We start from the raw sequence: 24636 nt of genomic DNA, 5'->3' as shown, positions 1-24636 counted from the left end.
GTGTGTGTATGTGTACGTGTGTGCGTGCATACATGTGTGTATGCGTACGTGTGTGTGTGTGTGTGTGTGCGTGTGTGTGCGTGCGTGTGTTTCGGTGAGCCGCGGTGGCAGTGTGGCCTCCCCCTCGGTGAGCGGAGCTCTCTGACTGAGGACTGAACATCGTCTCTGGCCCCCGCAGCACACCTGGTCTCCATTACCTCCGCGTTTCACAGGCCTGCACACCCCCTAACAGGCCGGCCTGGGAACGGGCCTGGCTCTTTCATCTTCCCATCATTAGAGCAGTCTACCAGGGTCAGGGACCAGTCCGACAGGCATTCCAGCAGCAACAGACAACAACTGATTTTGGTTAAAGGAAAAAAAAAAGGAGGGATGGAAAAAAAGAGAAGAAAACTTGAAGAAAGCTGGAGTCAGACAAATATTAATAAGAACAAGTCTTAGAACAATTATTGTATTAAGAATTCCTCTCAGTGCCGGCTCTCCCTCCTAAAGCTATGTGAAACTTGAGGCTTCACCTCAAAGGCTGGGAGAGAGGGAGCCCCATCGCCTTGGACTGAACCAGGACCTGCTCACACACACACACACACACACACACATACACACACACACACACACACATACACACACACACACACAGAGGCAGATTATAGGCAAGCATACGCAAAACCCACATCCAGAGGTGTTTGACGACGCTGAGTGTTGGAATTATTCCGTTTATTCTGTTGGTCGACCACTCTTAGAGCCTGTCGGCAGAGCAGCGACTAGAGACACATGGCTCTAGGTGAAGCCTAGATTTTTCTCTTGAACGTTTTTAACTGTGAAAGCGCTTTAGCAGACCCCACCAGACCAGAAAAATCTGCGAAACACATTCACGGAGAAAGGACACACCAGCAGATAGTTCAGCCCCCTACATGGTCTGCCCACTATCATTTTGCATAGGAGAACAAAATGAAGTGTGATAATTGATCTCTCATGTACTTCATCTCTCTCTCACGACTCCAAGCATCAGCACAGAGCCGCGTTTCAGAGGTTAAAGCGCTCTCCCAAGCAAAGGTCTCCCATAGATCTCCATGCATAACATTACTTTGAGGTTACAGAAATGACACCTAGAGAGGAACTTTGAAGTGAAGTAAAAGTATCCCCCTTTTTTCCCCCCCCTGAAATGATTTATTGGATAAAAGGGAAAAACGTTGAAGAGAAGAGAGGAGAGGGCAGCAGGAGGAAAACGTAGGACAAACACATTCCCAGCACATATTCTCCTCATTATCGGCGAGGGGGGAGCCGATCACTCAATTATTGGCTGCCGTCACAGGCTAATATTCCTGCCTGTCAGGGCCCATTCTGACTCAGTTCTGGTCAGAGTTCTTCTGATGGACCTCATTTCCTGTTAAACAGAACCAGAAGGTGCTGTGAAAACGGCGACACCTGATCCCGTGTCCAGGAGAACGGGGAGGGTTCCGGCAAGGCCCAGTCCGGTTCCTGCCAAGACACACTCTGCACCTTTCCTCCCCGTTGTGCCGGTGGTGGTGGGTGTGGGTTGGGGGGTCACCCTGGAGAGGGTGAGGGTAACAGTAATAAACAAAAAAATACTTTGCAGATATTACACAACACTGCATTCCGACTGGGGTATAGGTGAACACTGGAATGAGACATGGCGCTGTGCTTTGGTGCCTGTGCTCATTAGTCGGATACACAGATAATTTTGCTGCACATGTCTGTAAAAGTACAGTCATTATGGCCTGTGAGGTCATCACTGCCAACAGACGTTCCTCAAAGCGCCACCAGCAGCCCGGAGGGTCAGTCTGTAGACCAGGTCACAGAGAGCCTGGCTTTGCCAGCCCGATCACGTGAGGTCACATTCTGCTTCACGCCATAGATCAGTCTGGTCATCCACCCATTCAAACTAAGTCCCAGCCGACCCAATATTGGTTGGGCCAATTGCATCCGTTTATCTAATATGGGGCGGGTTTGATACAAGGACTGTATCCACTTGATACGATGACTAACCCACGTTTCATTGCTCTGATTGGTTGTACAGTAGGTCCACCCAATTGCGTCCCGGGGCATTTTGGTCTGACCTATTGGAAATCGAAAATGAACGCAGGATTTCCAGACCATTCTCTTTTTTTTTTTTACGAATTGGGTCTTGCGAAGCCAGGCTAGGTCACATGACCCGGCTCTGATATCTGGGATTGAGCCAACTTACGACCGGTAACTTCTTCCCTCCCGTGAGATTCCGGCCTCCTCCATTGGCTTCCCTGGTGCCAGAGGGCGGTTTCAAACAAGCCATCCATTCGAAGGGGGAACTCATCCTCCCCATCTAAATGTTTATCCCATTCGCCTTCCCTCGGTTCCCCTCCCCCGTCATTTCTCCTGACGGATGAGATTGAATTAGTTTGACCTGTCCTCACGGCTGCACTGTAATTTGGTTTTGACATTGATAGGGGAGGAAGACATTGTGGGAGGTGAAGGAAGGCGCAGCGAGGGGAGCGTGGGGGGCGGTGGGAGGAAGGAGGGATGAGGAGGGATGAGAGAAAGAGGGAGAGGAAGGATGGAGAGAGAGAGAGGGAGAGGAGGGAGAGGAAGGGGAGAGAGGAAAAGAGGAAGGATGGGGAGAGGAGGGAGAGAGAGAGCGAGAGAGAGAGATGGGCATACGGGAGGGAGGTCTCTGCGTGTGGTGGGAGGTGGAGATAGTGAGCCCTGTGTCTCTCCTGGTGAGGGAAAGCCGAGCGTCATGGCAGGCTGTGTTATTGCACTAGACTGCCTGTCAGAGGCCTGCTCTCCACAGCAGAGAAACCTGTGCGAAGCAGCCCTGGTTAGCCAGAGCCTTTCACTGGCTCAGCCACAAAATGCACGCAGCGTGGCCACAGCCTCTGCCGGCGACACACCATAACGTGTTCCTTCGATTCAACTCCACGTTCTACATGTTCCCTCCGAAAAACCTCAAAAGGTTTGATAAGCAGCGACAGCCTTGGCAAAAGATCCAAATAACACTGTTGAAATTCATATCAAATCATTACCTCAGGGTATGTGTGTGTGTGTGTTTGTGTGTGTGTGTGTGTGTGTGAGAGAGAGAGAGAGAGAGAGAGAGAGAGAGAGAGAGAGAGAGCGATATGGTAGGGTGGTTTGAAGGCAGAACCTTTAGGACTTCTGTGTTAATGTGACGAAGGTGAAACTTTACAGTTGGCTAGACTGGCAGCAGGACAACCCGACCTGTGCAGCGATAGGACTGAAGGGAATGCTGGGATGTGTGGTAGCAGACTTCTCGTCCAGTCTCTGCTCCTCATTTTCTGCCTTTGTTGTCTCAAGTGCCAGTGCCAACTTCCAGCCAAGCGAACATTAAAGAGCCATGTTTCTCATTTGAGACAATGCCCACGATTACATATAGTCATGCTTTGTACAACCACGGCTTTTGTAGTCACTTTGGCTTCAGTTGTCCGACATTTGTATACTTGATTCACTGCGGAAAATGTGGAAAGCTGATCCTAAAGAGCTTAAGAAGCCCCATAAAGCCATTAGGGAGCCCTGGCTGGGCCCCGGGGCCTCTCTATGGCTCCGCCACCCAGCTGGAAGCCTCCAGTCAACCAGAGCTGCTGATATCCTATCCTACAGAACCCTGGCCTGCCTGTAGGGCCGGCGAGGCAGTGTGCTCTGATACGTCAGGGGCCAATCAGAGGAAATGTACAGGAGGAAGGGGGGGGGGGCACCGGAGCTGTCAATCAGACAGACCCCCGTCCCTACTGTGTCCTACCATCCTACCACTGGGGGAGTGAAGGGCAGTGTGGATGATAATTAAATATGGGGCTCCTGTGTTGCCGAGGTGGCCCCCTGTACCTCCGGGCCAGAGGGGAGTTAGAGACTGGGAGCCTGGCTTTGCCCCTTGGCCAGCGCCAGACTCAGGCGCTAACCCAATTTCACACTCGGTGACTTGGGCCTAGCCTGTTACGAGGCTGCATGGAAGGAGTGTAGAGGGGGTGCCATCTGGTCCAGAGCTGGGGAGAGACAGAGGAAGCGGGGCCTGGCTTTTTCACACTGATCCGATTAGGGTGTTTTTAATTCATTCGGGATGTACCCTTGCGTGTTAATTGGCTCAACATGGCCGATGAATCTGGCTAGTTGCTGCGGACAGGATGGCCTCCTTTCTCAAACCCCTTCTTTGTGGATCTGTTGCTCTTCACCACCCCCCCACCCCCCCGCACACACCTCCCCCACCACCTTAGCCTCCTAGCTAATACAGCATTGCTGAACAGGCCGCATACGCATGCACACACTTTTACACTTTTACTTCGTTTCCAGTTCAAATCACATTTCAGAGAAAATCATTTAGAGACTTGCAAGGCTTAAGTGAAGCTCACAAGGGCATGGCCCCACCCCCTCGTCTATATTTATGATAAAACAGAAAGCAATTCAATCAAATCTTCTGACTAAGACTGAAGCTCACTAAAGGTCACGAGGCAATAATAACAGCACACTCCTTTATTAAAGGGAAACGTCAAAAGGGGAGCGTATGCCCTTGTGTGTCACACTGTTCCTGACTGGAGGAGGCCTGTGTGTGTGTGTGTGTGGGGGTGGGGGGAGGGGGTGGCATCGAGGCCCTCTCTTATTCCCGTTCGGTTCTTCAGAAAGAGCATTTCATTTCATAAGGACTCCTCTTGCATCACAATGAAACCGAAGTGGTGCAACCAGTATGTAACCTATACCTAACACGGACGAGATGAGAACTACTGTATGCTGTTGTATAAAATATATTTTTATTCATCCTGTTATTATAAATATATATGAATTCATACTGTTATATATATACCACATTCGTTGCTGGTGTTTTGTATTCATGGTACTTACTGTAAAGGATTCTCAGTGGTACTGTGGTTGCCTATAGTGGTAAGCCCATTATGGTAAACATATAGTATTTTTCTGTGTTTCTCAAACCAATAAGAGACTTATTGTGCGGATGCAGGGTTATGCAGTGGTGGGCCGCAGGTTTGTGGCTCGCCAGGACCAGAGAAGGTTGAATGCTGAAATGGCAAACTGTAACTGCCTCTTCCAGACAGACCCAACCACAGCCATGGGCCAGAACAGCAAACAGCACACACACACACACACACACACACACACACACACACACACACACACACACACACATACAGACTGTACATGAGACTAAACGCCTCCTCCTCTTCATCTACTGTAAACGTCTCAATGACTTCAATTCAAATTAGAGCAGTTCTATTGTGTAATGCACTTCATCAGTCAAGATTAATTAAAAACTATTACTCGCTCACAACATACTTCAATTAGTTATGTCTCTCAGCCTTAATCAACTTGAATTAGCCACAAACAATCACTTCTAATTAAGAGATATGTCACATTTGTTGCTTAATATGTTTTAATTAATATTGTCCACTAAGCCACCCTACTAGAGGTTGGGAGAAGGATGAGTTTCAGGGCACGGCAGATCTGGAAGAGGCTAAAGGGGTCTGACAAGATCACACGACCAACACATTCATTAATACAATGTTTACTTACTGTGTTAAAACTATGATCGCCCTTAATGAGGTGAAAGATAGTTTGGCAATTATATCATGAGCATAATACTGCTAATTTATACAGTATAGCGTATCATGATCATAGTATTTCTCATTTACAGATAAAAACATACAGTATTGTGGTGTTTAACTCTGAACTATACTAACATTACACGTTTTGAGTATTCAAATATAACTGCAATGGCATTGTGTTGTCATCTAATCACCAGAGGAAACACTAGCATTGACACACTATTATCAACATTCCTTGTTATTCATGTGCAGGGCTCTTTTCAGCTTTAGAGAGTCATCACTCTCAATAAGACGCTTTCAAATGAACACACAAGGACGAGACAAAACTGAGGCATGATTTGCTCATACTTTTTTTAATGTATCACAATGAGCAAGAAACATACTTGATGAAATATTTTCAAAGGAGTATATTCAATTACCATCTACAATCAACTTAACTAGGACAACAAGGTTTTTGTGACAAAAGTTTCTTTAAAAGTCTGAAGTTCCATGTGGTTTATGTATGTTAGTTTCCATGTAATTTGGTACAGTTTGGAAATCTTCATCATATAATTACAGTAACAAAAAAGCTAACAAGACTACAGTATAGAAAAGACATCAAGAACAACATTTTTGGTTTAACTTGCTCTTTTTTGTACATTGCAAGGCTGTTTTTTCTACCCTCGGGCGGGCTGCCTGGAGCCACGGAGCCATGCTTGTGAGGCTCAGAGGAGGATTAAATCAAGGAAACAAGAAGGAAAACAAAATGCCTAAAAAAAATTGTGGCACCAGGAGTCACAAAAGGAACAGAGAGAGCTCCAAGTAACAGTTCATCTTTGAAGTCGGAGCAAACGGTTTGTTTGGTTGTCTGTTAGTTTGGTTGTTAATTTTGGTTGATTCGCTTTTATTTTGTGTGTAACTGCCTCTTTAGGAATGAGAGTTCAGAGAACGCCTCCCCTTTCTCTCTGATTCCGTTCTCTTCTCAGATGGTGTCATGAACGGGAGGGGGGGGGTTGGGGTCGGGGGGCGCCATCGGACTGGAGAGCTTTACTTGTCAATCAGCTGGACAAGTAGGAGGAAATGAAACAGGTAGCAACGACATGAACCGGGAGAAATGAGGCGAGCATCTCTGTCTGTCCAGTCCAGAAGTGCCAAAAATGTCCATCAAAAGAGCAGAGAAGCAGAGGCAGAGCTGGAGAGAGAGAGAGAGAGAGACAGAGAGAGAGAGGGAAGGAGGCAGCTGGAGCCACTTAGGTTCAGCTTTATCTAAGGTCTTTCCTCTCTGTGTCACACGTGTCCACTGGTTCCAGAGTCCATTCCCATTACAGAGTTGTCAGTACTCAAATAAGGAGGTGGTGGTAAAGCCGTGCTGAGCCTGCCTGTGGCTTCTATGGCCAGTGTTGGTGTGCTCAAAGCCTCCCCCGTCCTCTTAACAAGATCTCCAAAGTTTCCCAGAGTTCATTTCTTCTTTTCATTCCTTCTTTATCATTTCAAACAAAAAAAGTTGATGTCTTGTTTTAAATATATCTATATCTGTATACATGTTCATTTTCACAGTGGGCAAAAGATGACCTCTACAGCAAAACCTTGTCTTTTTCTTTCTTTGTAAATGTCCATGAAAATCAAGTATCCCAATGTGAGTCAAAGGATCTCATTTTATCTACTGTATAGTGCCACAATAAAATATACACTTATCTGGGGCACAAATTGTAATTTTCCTTTTTGTTTTCAACTGCATAAAGCTTTGGCCACATTCATATATTCAATCAAAATAAAAACTGCTCAGTGCTTCGGTATCATCGTTCTCCTCTTTTTGATTATGGTTACCTTTAAAATTCAAAATTTCTTCACCACTTAATTCAGAATCCAGCTTTGCGGTTCAGTATGTTTTGGTGTGTAAATAAAGGTACAGTATAAAATAAAATGTATAAAAACTCAAACTGATGCTGGCTCTTATGAAACACACATGCACACAAACACGCGCGCACACACACACACACACACACACACACACACACACACACACACACACACACACACACACACACACACACACACACACACACTCTCACACAGTCCATGCTGGCTGAATCTGTTGTGAAGAGTTTGACTCCTCCACAAAAGAGCCCAAAACAAAGATTACACTTTGGAAATAAGAGATCAAACTGTGTCAAAAAGACAAACAAATATAAGAACATTATTACACCATAAAGTGGCCAGGTCATTGAATAAAGATTTATCAGCGATTCAAATTAAAGCTAGTGTTAAACATTAATTTATATGAGTAAAAGTAATATACACAAACTAAAATAACATACAAATAGTTATAAGAAAATAATAATAAATGTCTGACATTATCTGAAAACCAAAATAAAGCAAATGCATTCAATAATAAACTGTACAACATTAGAATTCTCAAAAAATAATTATATGAACAATATTCTAGATAACAGGACTTTAGAGGAGTGGCAAGCTTGCAGACCAAATCAACCGAATTTCAACAGCATGCGGAAGTATTAACACCAAATAACATTGCTCTGCAAGACCTAACACTTTTAACACACGCCGAGACAGCGGCATTGTATCAGGTAGGGCAAATACACTTGCTATACACTAGTGGCCAAAAAGCAGTTATTCACAAATTTAAATATGCCTTGGTTTTGGTATAAAGAAATTAAATAAAAGTTTAGGTTTTGTTCTATGAGAGGGCGGGGATACTTAAGCACATCCGTTTCCATTGCAATAAGATGGAGCGAGTGACCTCTTTGGATATGAAGGCATGACATACCTCTTAACTATCCGAAAGCAAGGGACATCTTCAAAAAACTCCTGCTTTTTCCAGACTTATAATGCTTTGGAATGAAGACGTCCCTTAGAAACCTGTAATCAACATCGTGCATGAAAATGGCTGAACACCCTGCAGACACCTGGGGCAACTCACAACTGGATTTCCCAGGAAGGGGGGCAGCCACTCCAGACTTGGCAAAACAGCCATTATTTCCTTCTGAGACATGTTGTAAGTTGAGAGGCATGATGACACTAAACCTATGAGACGAGTCAGTACCAGATGTATTAAACACATTTTTGGTAACCACTGTTACTTGCTGAACAAGTGAGCAACAACTTTAACTGGATAGAGGGATTCTTATCAACTTTCCATGCCAGTACAAAATGACAGATAAGAGCCATTTTGTTAAGCAACCCAGGACTAAATTTACACAACAGCTTACAGTCACCTTAGAAATTAGAAACAAAGAGAATGATAAACGATCACTAAAATGAAATAGAATCAGTCCTTGCTTAAAAAAGAAACAAACTCAGTTGTGATATTTGGAATGCACTGTTCTTTACAAACGTTATAGATCATTGGCTTTAAACATTGGTCTGTTCAAAAACAAAGTCAGCAAAAATGTCCTTTGGAACATATATTCACAGTCTTCAAAGTTCCGTTTTTTGCAACAAGAAAACAAAAAAGATGTCGCAGAGGCAGGAAAATGGTTTATTGTTTGTTTTAGTTAAAGCTTAGCCAAAAAGCAAAATGAGCATGCATCTAGGTATTCTTTTTTTTTTCTCTCAAAATTCTACATTAGCAGCAAAACGTATGTCCTCAAAGACCAGACCTTATACATTTTCTTAAAAAAATGGACTTTTGAGTGTGACAGAAAAGTTAAACAAAGACTTACAGCCTCTATCTTACAAACTGCAATGGCTCTGTTACGGTGCTACTCCACAATGCAAGGACAAGGGCCCTTTTTTGGTTTTTGGTATTCTTGGTTTTCTACGTGAAAAAGCCACCTGTCTGCTTGCACAGAAGCAAAAACGGCAACTCTGATGCGTACTCCTTTATTTTAAAACTTTGTTTCCTTTCCTCTAAAAACAGCAACAAATTCTCAAGTATAAAGAAGCCTCTTTTCTCATCTTTATGCACCAATGGTGAAAGTGTTTAGTCTTTGGATTTTCTTTTTGTCTTAAAGCGTGAGAATTATTATTATTATTTTTTCATTTTAATCTATGACAACAATAACGTAAAGTCTAAATGAAAATAAAGCTGAGCTGAAAAACGACTGTAGCCACACTACATGAGGAACAAAAGACCTGCTTTGTAGTGCACAAGGAGTAGTGACCATCTCCATATCTACAAACGCAGGGGAGGAGAGCCGAACTAAGTGAGCACAGAGAGGAACACGTAGAGAGTGAGTAATAGGAGTCAGACAGTGGTAAGTGCACAAAGGTAACACAAATAAAATCAGTTTCCAACATTTCACCCAGGATGCTTTTTTCTTCTCCTCGGTTAGTACTGTAGGAATCCTGGCCTACGCAAGGCGTCTATCCACCCCTCCAAGAGGGATATCCCTATTTGGAAAGCCTACTGGGAAAGCCTTTGGTGCACGCGACCTGGGATTGAGCTCCGCACCCTCTGAACGCTACAGTACGATAGCAACCAAAACAGAGAGAAGAACGTTTTGAAAGAGAGGACGCTGCCCGGTCAGAGAGGGGCAGATGGGTGAACAAAGCCGAAAGTAAGACAGAAATAAAGTTCAGATAAGTTACTGCTCCATAATCTAGTCTATCGGAATGACCAAGACAACATCAAATGAAGCGCCTTAAAGTTGGACGATACAAAAGCTAAATGTACACAAAGATTTTTCAATCTACCATACTGTTTAAATTCATTTCCAATGCAACAATCTACTTAACACCAAAAATGTTCATATCTATCATAAATACAGAAAGTTTTTTTATCAAAAATCTTTTTTTTATCCCCCGTCGACATGTCTGCAATGCTCTCGATATCTGGGTAAAATGGGATTGCTAATTTCCCCCCTTTAAAAGGATTCCAAATGTTTAAAATCAGCAGATCAGCTACCCTTTTGAATGCCCAGAAAGCTATGCCTTAATGATATTTTCACTCATTTTACAACTTTCTGTCATTAAAATCAATTTCTGAAAAAAACACAAATGTTCATTTCCTGTTAGAAACAAAAGATGTAAAACAATGAACTTCTGTAACAGAAAAACGCCTGTGAGCTGTTGACCTGAGAATAAAATAGACATTACATTATTCTTTTACTTTTGCAAGCCATTGGTATTTGAATGCTTAGATAGCAAGAAAACTGATAGACTATTCTCCCATACAGTACATACTGGCTTTGTGACTGTGCTATTAAGTGAAAATAATTACACAAACAAGGGACAGCTTGTTGACTTGTACTTTGTCGAAAGGGTTCTGGGGCCATTTACAGTAACAACTTTGAGGCCGTCCATTGCTCCACAGCATTCCTCTATCATTACCCAAAACTTAACTGCAGTGATCTTTTCTATTCTTATACATATGTATATATTTCAGTTGAAATAAACGAAACCAGCATGTTGATATGGGAAAACAATCCACTAACATTTAAATTTTTGGTTACAAGCTTTGGAATTGCAGTTAGTCTTTACACATCTTTTTCTGAAATTGGTTTGTATACTTTTAAACGTATTTTAACATCGCTGCTTTTTATGAGTTTTTTTTTCCCATTTGTGTTTTTTTTTGCCTTTACATTTTTTAAATATTGTCCATCACTGAAAGCTCTTTTACAATCTGATGGAGTCCGTTCCTACGCTAGCAAGATTACTACTACAACTACTACTGTCTTTGAGACAGCCAGGCTGCTGCGGCTCCTCCGCCGTCCCACCCAACCTGTCCGCTGACTTCTGACTGCTGTCAGAGTCAGACTCGTCGGTAAAGACGTCTGTTGGTATCGAGGTCTGAACTCCTGAGGTGCTCAATGAACTTGAGGTAACCGTTGAAGGTAAGGATACTGGAGGAAAAGAGGAGGAAGTCGAGGAAGGAGTGGCATTGGGCTTCCCAGCTAAAGCTCTGGAGTAAGGGGCCTGGGGCCAGGGTTTGCCGGCAGCTGTGGTAGCAGAGGAGGAGCAAAGGGATGAGGAGACGGAGGAGGACGGCATGGTGGCTGATGATGTTGGCGGGGGAGGGGGGGTGCTGATGGGATGAGTGGCAGACTGCGAGGTAGATGCGGTGTTAGGATCGGGGAAGCAGGCTGAAGAGTGAGGTAATAAACTAGTAGCGTGCTCTTTGGCATTTCTGGCTGATCGCTTGATTGTTCTGTGTTTGTGCAAGGCCGACTCCAGGTGTTGACTAAGTGCTTTCTCCCCGTCCAGCGTGACGTCGCAGGCTAGGCAGTCGTAGAGACCGCCAGCCCCTGCGGCCACGCCACCGGGGACACGCAGCAACATCTCTTGCAGGTTTGCCACAGACTGACCGAAAAAGCAAATAGACTTCAGGTGGGTGACAGCCGCTTCTTCTTTGTTGAAGACCGCTTGACACTTGCGACACGCCAGCCTGTACGGCACCTTGGGGACGATGTACTGGTCTAGAAGGGGGTCTGCGACTTTGCCGTCCATCTCGTTCTGCTCGGAGGGTAGGTTATTGTGAGAGGAGGAGGAGGAAGAGGAAGAAGTCTCACCGCGGGGGGCGCCTTTCTGCTCCTCTGTTTTCATTGGATCTTTGGCAGATTCTTTGCGATCCCCCGAAGGTTGAGGGGGAACTGGAGTTTGGCTCGCTTTGGGTTGCTGGATCTGCTGGAGCTGCCGCTGCTGCTGCTGTAGCGCCTCCTGCAGGCTCTGCTGATATTGCTGGTAGTGCTGAAGCAGGGACCCCGGGGACAGGCCCATCAGCGCTTGTGACAATGTTGGGTTGTAGGGGAACAGGCTTTCCATGCCATACATGGGCTGCAGGTAGCCACCTTGGAGAGCGCCGGATATCTGGGGGGCGTAGTACGGCGAAAAGCCAGGCATGAAGTAGGGCAGGAACTGACTGGTCAGGAGAGCCGTGGGGTCCGACGCCAGGGCGGCCTGCAGGGCCTGGAGCTGGGCGGGGTCCACCACATATTCCATGCCCGGCGTGGGCATGGAGGTGGCAGGCACCGCCGCGTCCGGCTTCTCCTTCTTGGCGCTGGTAGCAGAGGTGGAGGGGGCCGGGGTGCTTCCAGTGGAGGACGGCGTGTGATGCTTCTCCGCCTTCTCCTTGGGCTTCTCCTTCTCTCGTGACCTCTCCGGGTCACGCTCTTTGGGGGGTTCGGGCCGGGAGCCGGACGGCGGGGCTGCGGTGGTGGAGGATGTGGAGGTGGAGGTGGGGTTGAAGTGGGCGACCGACGTGCTGGCCTGGGCGGGGCTGGGCGATGCCAGGGAGGAGGAGGAGGGAGGCTTGTTGGGGAGCCCGGAGGTTGGGAGGCTGGGGGAGGGAACACTGGCACCAGGCATGTTCAGGAGGTTTGGAGGTTTTGGAGGAGTTAAAGCTAGAGGGGATGAAACCGAGAGAAAAAAACAAAACTGAATCAGAATGTGAGCCAGATAAAACACACCATATTTTATTCACTTAATTTGGTGTCCCTTTAGGATTCTACAGACGTTAAGTACCTTAGAGAAGCTTAATAAAAACATGTATAACGAGTGATAAGGAGGTCAAGCACTACTGACATCCCAAGGTCAACGAGGTTCCAGATGAAAGTGAACTATTAATATTAATGTTATGGCTGCATTTAAATGTTCTTAAACTGAGTGGTAGTAGTAAAGGCAGGATGTGAAGCTGAAAGCAGTTGTCTGGACGCTCAGTCTGGATTTCATGTGTTCATTTATTGTGGCATTATCTGTCAGGATAATATCTAATGGAGGTCAGAATAGCGAAAAGACTGGAGTTAATGACTTTTACAAATAGCACAGGATTGTTCCTGGTAAGATGAATAGAAAATACAAATTAAAGATGCTATGAGTAGGATTTGCCTGTGGAGAAAAGTTAAGCCAAAAATAGGCATTTATAAACAATCTTGAGCAGAAGGGTTGAAACCTCTGCTATTGGTATTGGTCGGGAGAAAATGTGTGTTAAAAAAAAAAAAAAACTAAAACAATAACATACCTGAGTTGGATGAGTTGAAACCAGGTAGGGAGGGGCTACCGACCCCTGGTAGAAGAACAGGGGGGATCCCCTGCAGGTTTGGATAGGCCGACTGTAGGTTCAAGGCCTGCATGGCGGGGCTGTCGAACATCCCCTGCTGCTGCATGGCCTGCTGCTGTGCCAGCCCTAGGACTTCGTTTGCCTTCTTGATGCGGTCCATCTCCTGCTGGGCCATCAGCTGGCGGACAGTGGCCGGGTCAAAGTACTCTTTCTCCTTGTCTAGCTGGCTCCCGATAGTGTCCTTCACCTTGGAGATGTGTTGCTGGGAGAAGATGTGATCTCGCACAGAGAGACGGGCACTGTACTTGATGCCGCACAGGGAGCACTCTGTTTTTGGCCCCTCGTAGGACGTCTGGTTGATCCCGAAGTGCTTAGCCATGCTGAGTTTGGCCTTCTTCTCCTTGGCGCGGGCATTCTGAAACCACACCTGAACCACCCTCTTTGGAAGTCCAATGTCATTGCCGAGCACCTCACACTCCAGCATAGTGGGCGTCCTGTAGTCATTGAAGCAGGACTTCAGTACCTTTAGCTGGAGGTTAGTCATCTGGGTTCGGAAGCGCTTTTGGCCAGGGCGATCTCCGCTGTCAATGCTCCGACTGCCGGAAGCTCCGGGGCTCGGTGAGCAGGGATCGGCCATACTGGACGTCTCACTGTAGTCAATCATGGTCTCATTCTCGAAGTCTTTAGCGTAATAGCTTGTCGCAGGGCTCACCAGCCCTGAGGACATCTGGTCGTCATTTTCAAGGGAGGGGGCTGTGCCCCCAGACTTAGATAGGTAGTCGCCACTGTTGTGGCCGTGCTTCGTGTCAGCACTGTCATTGTCTGCATTGGCCTCATCACCAGTGGTGGTGTCGGTGATGGCCGTGTTCACTGAGGAACAGTCATCGTTGTCCAGTTTGTTCTGTTCAAAGCTGAGGTTCACAGAGGACATTGTTGGGCTTTCAAAGTCCTCGATTCCCTCAACTTTGATGGATGAAGGGCTCAGCAAGGCCCTGGGAGACAAGTCCATGCTTTTGCTCACTGGTGAAAGAGAGGAGCTCTGTCCATCATTGTTGGAGGGGGCAAGCTGTGCGTAGCTGGAGATATCCAGAGGATCCATCTTCATTTGCATCCCCTCCTGTTCAGGCAACATTCCAGAAAGGGTTAGGTTGTAGCCTGCCCGTTTTGCTTCATGCCAATGGCGGGAACGGATGTGAGCCTCGAGCGCCGTTTTGGCTTTGAAGAGGGCACGACAAAAAGGGCAGCGGCGGTGGGCTTGAGCCGGCCCCACGGCCCGGAACTGCCCTTTTCTCTCCCTGGCTCTGGTGTTCTGGAACCAAACTTGGACCACCCTCTTTTTAAGTCCCACCTCGTGAGCAATGTGGTCAAGCATTTTACGCGTGGGGTTGGAGTCCAACAGGTATTTCTGATACAGGATTTCCAGCTGCTCGGGTGTGATGGTGGTCCTGAGACGCTTATCCCTCTGCGGCTCCTCGCCACTGTTGGTGCTGTCATTTTCCCCTGGGCTGGTTCCCGCTTTCTCCTCCAGCTTCCTCTTCAGGGAGTTCATGGTGGATGTGGGGGTCGACGGAGAGGTGGCAGAGCTGCTGGGGATTTGCGGCATGGCCCCGGAGAGGAGTTGGCTGGCCAGCAGGGGGTTGCTGGGATCAAACAGCATGAAGGGCATGTCCATGGGGCGGTCCAGGAACTGGGGGTGGATGAACTGGTTTTGCACGGAGAGGAAGTGCAACTGCTGATGCTCCTGCCAGTGCTCGAAGGAGGGGAAGCCGAGCTTGCACTGCTCACACTGGTAAGGGATCATCTGCTGTGCCAGCTGTTGTGAAGCAGAGGACAGGTGGGGGTTAAGGCTCATGTGGGAGCTCTGAGAGGGGGCCTGGCTGGTCTGAGAGGCCGGGGGACCACACTGCTGCTGTTGCTGAGAGAGGGAATGCGACGAATGCTTGTTGGTCTTTGGGACCGTTTGGGGCTTTTCCTCTCGTTGGGGCCTCTGGTGTTGAGTTTCAGACTGGGGCTGATGCACACTCTCCTGCTTGATGGATATTTGGTTATCGCGCGTATCAGAAGACATCTCGGCCGAATGTTTTGGCTTCTCGTCGTAGGAGTTGGACGTGTTCGCCGGCGAGGCCTCCTCCTTTTCGGCCGAGGAGAGGTGTGAGAACGCTGAGGTGGAGGGCGGGAGAGGGCACAGGCTGGAGGATGAGGGCATAGGGGTGTGACAGGAGGACCCAGAAGGCGTGTAATATTCATGCGAGAGATCCATCGAGTCCTCATTTTGGCTATCGTATTGCCCATCCTCGTCTTCATCTTTGTAACACAGCTTCTTTTGGTGCTTTATAAGGTCAAATATGCGCTGGAAAACCAGACTGCATTTCTTGCACTGGTAGTTCAGGTTGGTGGTGCGGATGTAGCGGTCATTAGACAGCTCTCTCCGTTCACCGTCTTTGCCACTATCGCTCTGGTTTTCATAATTCTTTCGTGCTTTTTGGCGGGCATTCTGGAACCAGACGACAATGACACGAGTGGGGAGGCTGAGCAGGTTGGAAAGCTGTTCAAATTCATCATCTTTTGGATAGGCATTAGCATCAAAGAAGTCTTGGAGCACTCTCAGTTGGTAGTCAGTAAACCTGGTTCTGGAGGACCTCTTACTCCCATAGCACTCCTGCCTCTGGGGCTCAGGGGAGGGGGGTTTAGAGTCAATTTTGGTATCCTCTAGAGTAGTTATGGGTGGGTTGTTGAAATTGTAGGGCGAATCTTTGTTGCGCTGGCGCTCTTTAAACAGGGTGTTACGGAACCAGTGCTTGATCACTTTCTGGGGCAGCCCTGACTTATCGGCCATTTCCTTGATCTGGTCTTCGTTCGGTGAGTTGTTGATGTCAAAGTACTGCCTCAGGACCCTCAGCTGGTCATCCGTGATGCGTGTGCGGGGCCTCTTGTTCTGCTGCTGCTGCAACATGGCCGGTGTGAGCTGCTGTTGGTAAAGCTGGGCCAGATCACAGGCCAGGCCGGACTCCATGGACGGCAGCTGCCCAGACATCTGAGAGGGCAGGGACTGCAGAGACATCGGCTGCATCATGAGCGGCGAGAAGAGGGGCAAATCCATTTGCATGGACAATTGAGCCATAGAGACCTGCGGCGGCTGCGGGGTGGGCACAGCTGGGGGTGTGTGGGAGGGGGCAGAGACGGGAATATTTGGTGTCGGCGCTCTCTGCGGAGGGGGCGGAGGTGGAGGAGGAGGAGGGGGCGGAGGAGGGGGTGGAGCAGCCTCTGGCGTCAGAGGCCTCAGTGGATAGAGTTTGTCATATTGCTCTCTGTATTCCTTAGCAAATCTCTCGAGGGAACGGAATGGGAAGAAAGCTTGATGGATGTGCTCCTGGTGACTCTTCAGAATCAGTATGTTTGAGAAGAGCTTTCCGCAGGCCTCGCATTCCAGCTTCTCTAAGCCCTCGGTGGGGTCCACCACTCTTGTGATCCCACCAGGTCCGCTTGGTCCTGTGGGTCCAGTCACAGCCGGTTTCTTTTGAGCTTTCTGCTTGTTTTCATTGTATTGAATAACTAGCTCGAACCCAAAGTTCTCCAGAAGGGCTTTTGTGGCGTTCCCACGAGCGTCTGAAGCAATCCTCGGCGGAGGAAAGCCAGGATCGTGGTTGGCGTTCATCGCACTCTGCTGGGCGTCCTTCTTTTCTTTCGGCTTGCCGTCCGGAGCCTCTTTAGCCGCACGGTCTTCACACTGCTTGTCACTGGTTTCTTTATCTCTTTGTATGTCCTTGTCTTTCTCACTGTGTTGAGTGGAAGCCTTCTGCTTCTTCTCTGCCTGGTGGAGGAGGGCCGCGCTCTGCTGAAGCAAGGCCATTTGGTTCTGGGCCTGGGAGTGTGCCTGCTGCTGCTGCTGTTGCTGCTGCTGTTGGTGCTGCTGCTGGAGATGGTGGTGCATCAGTTGCTGCTGCAGGCAACTCTGCTGCGCCTGCTGGGCCGAGTTCTTCAGGTCCTCCAGCAGGGAGGAGGTGGAGCCCGTCAGGCCGAGCGCCGAGCTGCTGAGGTTTATCTCTGGGTTCAGCTGAAACTCTGCTCCGGGGATATAGAAGGGGAAGAGCAGCTGCTGTTGCTGCAAGGGGAGAAGAGCGTCTGCGGTCATAGGGAAGTGCTGTAGAAGGGCCGGGTTGAAGAGCTGTGACTGGATGAGGGCGGCCTGCTGCTGGAGCTCTTGCTGAAGCTGGGCCTGGGCCTGCGCTTGGGCCTGGGCCAACTGCTGCTGCTGCTGCAGCTGCTGCTGCTGCTGCTGTTGACCCCGGGCAGTGAGCATGTCGGCGAACTTCTTCTTTTTCACCTCGTGGTTCTCAGATGGCGAAGGGTGACAGGAGGACATGGAGGAGTTCCCCAGGCTCTCGATGCTGTGGGATTGGCTCATGTGGTTTCCTCCGTGGATACTATGCGTCGCCTGGGCCCCGGAAGAGCTGTGGTTGCTGGAGCTGGTGGTCGAGTTAGTGGCGGGGCTGGGACTAGGGGTCGAAGTGCTGATAGAGGAGCCTCCGCCCATGCCAGAGCCACTCCCGGAGCTGGCGCTGCCCCCTGCCGCTTCGAGCTTGGCCGCGCGGGCCTTGGTTTGGTGGAGGACGGAGCGCATGTGGATCTCTAGGGTGGAGCTCTGGCTGTACGCCACATTGCAAGTGCTGCACTTGAACGGTTTGTTGTCAGGGCTGCTGGTGGGTTCCGGCTGACCAGTGGTGGACTCCTGCAGGGCCCTCTTCACCTTGTGTAGGTGGGAGACAGAGTTGTAGTGAACCAGCAGGATGTTTTTTTGCGTAAAGGACTCCTTGCACACCGTGCACTTGAAAGGACGAGATGGGTCTAGAAACTTCTCCATGGTGAAGTTAGGGCCTTTCCTGAAGGGCAGAGCGCGTTTGGGCTCGGATCCAGAATCTTCCAGTAACGAGCCAGAGTCGCTGCCTGTCGGGCTTTGCTTTTCCTCTGGGTCGCTGTCCTCTCCTTCTTTGTCATCCTCTCCCAGAGCTCCGTGGTCCTCGCCGAGGGAGGGGTCTCCCATGACCATGAGGTCTCCGTTCATCAGCAAACCCCCGTACAGCTGCTGGATGTCAGCCTCACTCAGCTCTAGGTGGCTGGTCTCCAGGTGCTTCTTCAGGGCCTGCAGGGTCCGGAAGCTGCGCTGGCACAGACAGCACATGGTGGCCGCCCTGATCACGTGGTACTGGGAGTGCAGCTGCAGTTTCTCCACAGTCTTGAATGCCAGGCTGCACTGGTTGCAGCGGTACTTGTAGACATGGCGGTCCGAGACGGGCAGCTGGGGCCTCTTGTTGTGGATCTCGTTGAAGTGCATCTGGAGGGAGTTGGAGGATTTGAAGACCTGGTTGCAGCCTTTCTTCCAGCACAGGAATCCCGTAGCGTCTTCCCTCCCGGACTGCTGGTCCTCCAGAGGGGACTTGCGAGCTTCAGTTATGTCTGTAGGCAGCGAGACACCCTTCTCTGGTTCCACTTCTGATGCTTCTGTCAATAAATAAAAACGAAAGGAAAAAAAACTAATTAAAAAGGCTCCCACGTATAGCAGAGTCTTTGTGCAGCAAAAATGTAATTTCAACAGAGGACATCTTGTCTCTACTTAGGAGTCCTTGATGCATGTATTCTTTCAGAATCCCCAGAGAAGGGGTTGCTACATAGAGAGGTTATAACTAATTCAGACTCCTGCAGATGCAGGAATCATTCCTATTTCTTTGTTGTGAATGATGACCATGACATGATTGCTAGCCTTCTCATTACATTTACAGAGGAAAAGAAAGAGAACACTTCCCTTCACAATCAAATGAAAAGATGGACAATTACAATACAAAATAGTCCACAGAGCTAGAGTCGCTGGTAGGAGATACTGACCATTAAGTTTCTTTGTCTCATCAGAGCTGGAGTTGGCGATGGCCTGGGGGGTGCTCTGTGCCTCTCTATCTGGGCCAGGGACTGGGATGAACATGCTGGCTGGCAGCACCTCTGTTGCCGTCACCTGTGTAAGCAAACACAAGGCAAGGCCCTTGTTAGTAAATGTCTGATCCATAAGATACACGTATTGAAACAGTATCATATAGTATTTGGTCTAAATGGAAGTACATAGCCGATTTCACACCATGAGATGAATTTAGAAAAACATATCATATCATAAAAATTTTACAGCATGCAAGAACCCCAGATCTTGCTCACTCTCTCTAATTCACACACACACACACACACACACACACACACACACACACACACACACACACACACACACACACACACACACAACACACACACACACACATACACACATAATCGTATTACTTTTTTACTTTATATCCTATCCTTGGTATTTGCACTTTGATCACTGCTGGTGTTTTGTCAGGTGCCAGGGAAGTTCTGCTGCAGCCAATTAGTGTGATGGGCTGAAAAGCCTTGGCCAGCTGAAAAGCTTATTAGAGAATCTAATTAAATAAGTCTTCCTTAAAAAGGGGACCCGATTCCAATGGAGAGGAACAGAGTGTGCAGCACTGCTGTCATTCGGGAAAACATTATCCATCTAGGAGGGAAATGGTCTAATATTCAAGGATTCAATGATATTCATTTGTCATGTACACGATACAGGTACTATCTAAAATTAAATGTTTGGCTTAGTCGTGTCCTTGGTCCTGAAATGTCCTCAGTCCTAATATGCTAGTCCTGTCATTCCCACAACATGCAGCATGGAGCTACACTATGACAGCTGAATAGACAGTCTGAGTTAACATTAATACATCTATTTCATGATATGCATTTTACAATTTACATTGGTTTAATTTGATTCAGCCATTTTAATTAGACCATTTCGAGGAGCAATGAATATTGATTTTAAAAAGTGCAGAGAAGCGGGCAGGTTTTCTCTGCTCTCAAAAGGTTGAAGTCAATCATGTGTGAATGACAGTGCCCTCCCTCTGTCTTAGCAACCCCCTCCCCATCTCCACTCCTGCCCCCCCCCCCTCCCTCCATAGCCTCTCTCCCCCCTAAAAAAAAGACTACAATTCATCAACCGCCCTCATTAACGGGCTCCTATTTAACAATAATCAGTGATTGAGATTGGAAGAGGCCAGGAGAACTGTCTGCTTCACCTTCCTTCAATTAACTTCCCCCAACAGAATAATCGGCCTCACTCCCCGTGCCACATTTCAATTCCCATCCCGCCACTCTAAACTCCTCTCCCCACTGTCGCCTCTCTCCTCCCTCTCTCTGTCAGTCTGTTGTTCTCACCCCTAGATATGCTGTTCCTCCATTTTAGGTTCTGCTAGTCTGCCCTCCCATCCTCCCTCCCTCCCTCTCTCCCTCTCTCATCATCCTCTCAGGTCATCCCTCCTCTCATTCAGATGACATCATCATCTTAACAAAACCAGGACGCTACAAAAAATCCTATCTGACCTGAACTACTGAATACTGAATAATACATGAATAATAACCAACGCTGTCATCATGAAATCATTTAATATTATTCTATCAATAAATATCAATAATACCAGGAGAAAATGTACAATGGAATCATCCACAGTACTGAATGTAACAGATAAAAACACATCAGCCTTGGGTCTGTCTCTCTAAAAAGGGCCGGTCAGAGACGAGTGATCCGAACAGTGATCAGTCAACGAGGATATGATGTCTGTGAACAAAACTTGCAACTCTGCCACATATCTGTCAGCTCCAAGCAGACCCCCCCACCCCCACCCTCCCTCCCATCACATAACCAGCAGAGCCCTCCCCAAGCCACAGTGGGGCCGCAGGGGTTAAGTGGAACAGTAAATGTTCTCTAGTCCATCACCCCGCGATTAGTGCAATCGGAAATCTACTGGAAAATATCCAGCCATTTTCTATCTTTTTTCCCTCCCTCCATCTCTCTCTCTCCAACTGTACTTCTCCTCTCCCAAAAAAGAAGAATAAATTAATCCGACCAGCATGAAGAGTCACTAAAACAAAACACAGGGGTGATTTACATTACAAAGTGGACTGTTCCTAGACAACTGCATCATTAGAGGAGGGGAGGCAAGAGCAGAGCCTATCCCAAGGTCACTTTTAATTTGGACCGCCTAATTGGCAAACATAGTTCAAAATGGCTATCATCTAGCCAGACTCAGAATTAATGAAGCACAATTATTTTCATTACCCCTATCTAAGACAGACAGAAAATGAGACAGAGAGAGAGAGGGATGGAGGGAGAGAAGAGGGTGAGTGAGAGAGAGAGAGAGAGAGAGAGAGAGAGGAATAGAGAGAGGAAGAGAGAGAGAGGAAGAGAGCGAGTGAGTGACAGACAGAGAGGGAGAGAGAGAAAGGGAGAGAGAGACCTGAGTGGGTAAGTGAAGGGTGAGAGAGAGTGAGAGAGACAGAGAGAGAGAGTGCATCTTGCACGGTCGGCATGGAATAAAAGTTCCCTATTTCAGAATTCATTAGGCTCGTCTGCTAGACATGTGAAAAGGATAAAGTAGCTTTCCATCTAGATCCACCAGTTATAAAAAGGTGGTTTTAATGTGAATTATATTACCTCTGTTTCTCTGCTGTGCCTCGCACAGGGGCTCAGTACATTATTATCTCTATAAAAGAAGAAATATCTCTGCCTCCCATACTGATGTGTTCACCATTTGCTTCCAAACCAGGGTGAGTGGACGGCTAGGCAGCAGGCAAAGCCACAGTCCCCTGAATGATTGCCCGGCAAACAATTCAGCTCCACAGGCTAGAACAAACATCAACATTTGCACAGTCATTTACAGGAAATAAGAGAGCAAATAGAAGGCCTACTTCCCTTTGATGATGATGAAAACTAAATGAGGTTAGGTCTCTCCTTAGGGAGAGAAAGGGCTACTTTCAATGTCTATTTTTATCCTATTGTTGTGTTAGTAATCTATCTACCTACAGGATGTGTACCAAGGCCCACCTTGTTCCAGCAGGAAGAGAGACTAAGAGACCCAGACCAAGCTACAGTCTGAGGTGTGATTGTGTAGACACACAGTGTGCCATTGTCTTTCCATAAAATCACTGCATTCATTATTCACTTGAGATTTGAGGATGGCTAGATTAAAGAAATGGTGAATAATAATATTCCCATTGCCAGAACCTGCATTTCATTAAAGGAGAGAGAGAGAGAGTGAAAAAAATGTATTCATTAAATTTCAATTCATCTGTGTCACAATTACTTGAATATATTAATAATAAAAGGCTTTGTTTTGAAAAGCATGGAGGTGATCATAGACATGGGGAGAATTGTCAATGTGCTAATAAATGGAGAGCGAAGTAAGAAAGCAGCTCATCTAGCAAAGCACAGAATTATCTCTGTCTCGTCTCTCTTCTTTCTCCCACTATCATTGAAAAAGTATCATTGACTGAGAAACAATAACAAAAAGAGAGAGCCTCATTGACTATGGGCACACGGTGTTAGGACAGCTAGGGCCAGAGAGGAAGATGACCTAAGCTCCAGAACTCAGGCCCCTGTAATATCTGACCTCAGTGGGGTGGCCTTGAGCCATTTCATAATCAACAGTATCCTTTTGTGTTGGGATAAAAGGCTCAAATGTCATCAATTTATCGGTAGGGGAGACAGGAGAGACATGGTTCATTAGAGCCAGAGGCAGGCTGGGTAGGGCTAGGTGAGTCATCGCCCTCTCGTCGGAGAGAGAGAGAGAGCAGCCGGGCCCCGCCCCAGAGTGGCGACCGCGGGCCTGCCTCAACGCTGCTCAATATGGCCGAGCCCCGCGCCGGCTTCGCTGCCGCCCGCCCGCCCGCAGAGAACATACAGTAAATGACCGGTAATATAACCAGGGGGACGCGACCGGACCGTGGCTCCGCCGTATGCGGCCCGCCGGTTACGAAGGTCTGGGGAGATGACGGATGAACGCGGGGAGGTTGGGAAACAAGCGAAGCCGTGACATTTGCAGCCCTCTGCCGCCCGCGCCACTTCCCTAGGAAATGGGTGAGTTTAATAAAGGAAGAGATGAAGCATTCTCACAATTCAGTGGCCCTGGCTTAAGAGGCCTGGGACAAAACAATGTACAATCCCACGGGCGTGCGTTGCTTCACCGGCGCCGATTGAGCAAGAGAAGAAGGCCGGGCAAACTGAATGGGGACGGCACACAGAGTTACCTTGAACGGCCAAAAACAATTACAGCAGACTGTGGAGTTGTAGCACCGTGCCAGAATAACAACAGCTGTGTTCTCAACCTCTTTCTGAGAGGTCTGTGGTTGCTGAGGATATGATAAGTGGTTTGGTTAAGCTGTGTATGACAGAGCTGACTGTTGCTATAACTTTAGCACTAGATTACGCTCTTAGTCACTTGTGTAGAAAGTAGATGCACTTGGGAGTTCTGCCGAGTAGTAGTACACTGCCTACCTACGTTAAATGCAATTATTGTAAGTCGCTTTGGATAAAAGCGTCTGCAAAATGACTGTAATTTAATTTAATGCACTGTAATGTAACCAACATGACTGATTTAGTGTTCATAAAGGCCACTGTAAAACATATACTGTACTCATACATACTGCATACATTACCCCCACCCCCCACCCCTCGACACACACACACACACACACACACACACACACACACACACACACACACAGACTTACCGTGGCGATGAGCTTGTCGACACAGTCGGGCGCCACACTGTGGAGGTGTGTGAGGTGAAATTGCAGGTGGATCTTGTTGTTGAGCATGTCCTGGCACAGCGGGCAGCGGAACATGGGCTGGACTGAGTGCTGCGTCATCACGTGCATCCTGAGGCGGTTCAGGTCTGTGTTGCTGAACTTGCAGTAGGGGCACTGGTACATCTGGAGGAGGGGAGGAGGAGGGGAGAGGGAGGGAGGAGGAGGGGAGAGGGAGGAGGAGGAGGAGGAGGGGGGGGGGGGGGACACCAGAGAGGTTAATGGGGTGAGAGGCAGAGCGAGAGCAGCATTGTGGGCCTACTCTGTGGGAGAGAGAGAGAGGGAGAGAGAGAGAGAGAGAGAGAGAAAGAAAGAGAAAGAGAGAGAGAGAAGTGCTAGAGTCGGAGGAATAGAGAACTGTCTCTGCTCACGGACGGGTGGTTAATATACTGAGCACCAGTGGGTCCTGGCACCCACTTCAAAGCTCTCATCTGTCAAACTACTATATTGATTTTCCACCTT

The 24636-nt window shown here is 47.9% G+C and overlaps 1 protein-coding gene across 1 annotated transcript in view; it reads right to left on the bottom strand.

Moving 5' to 3' along the window:
- Nucleotides 1-11111: 11111 nt before the first annotated feature.
- Nucleotides 11112-24636, bottom strand: part of zfhx3b (zinc finger homeobox 3b) — a gene marked incomplete at both ends in the record, with an annotated part of 107820 nt that continues 94295 nt past the window's right edge. Inside the window, 4 exons of the mRNA XM_084437182.1 lie at nucleotides 11112-12835; nucleotides 13453-18990; nucleotides 19372-19495; nucleotides 24100-24300. Of these exons, the coding sequence (XP_084293308.1) occupies nucleotides 11112-12835; nucleotides 13453-18990; nucleotides 19372-19495; nucleotides 24100-24300 (7587 nt within the window). The remainder of the gene's footprint in view (nucleotides 12836-13452; nucleotides 18991-19371; nucleotides 19496-24099; nucleotides 24301-24636) is intronic.

Source organism: Borostomias antarcticus (genome assembly GCF_949987555.1).
Source record: "Borostomias antarcticus genome assembly, chromosome: 4".
Taxonomy (NCBI): Eukaryota; Metazoa; Chordata; class Actinopteri; order Stomiiformes; family Stomiidae; genus Borostomias; species Borostomias antarcticus.
Note: the sequence above shows the minus strand (reverse complement) of the source record. Positions and strands in the feature narration are given on the sequence as shown.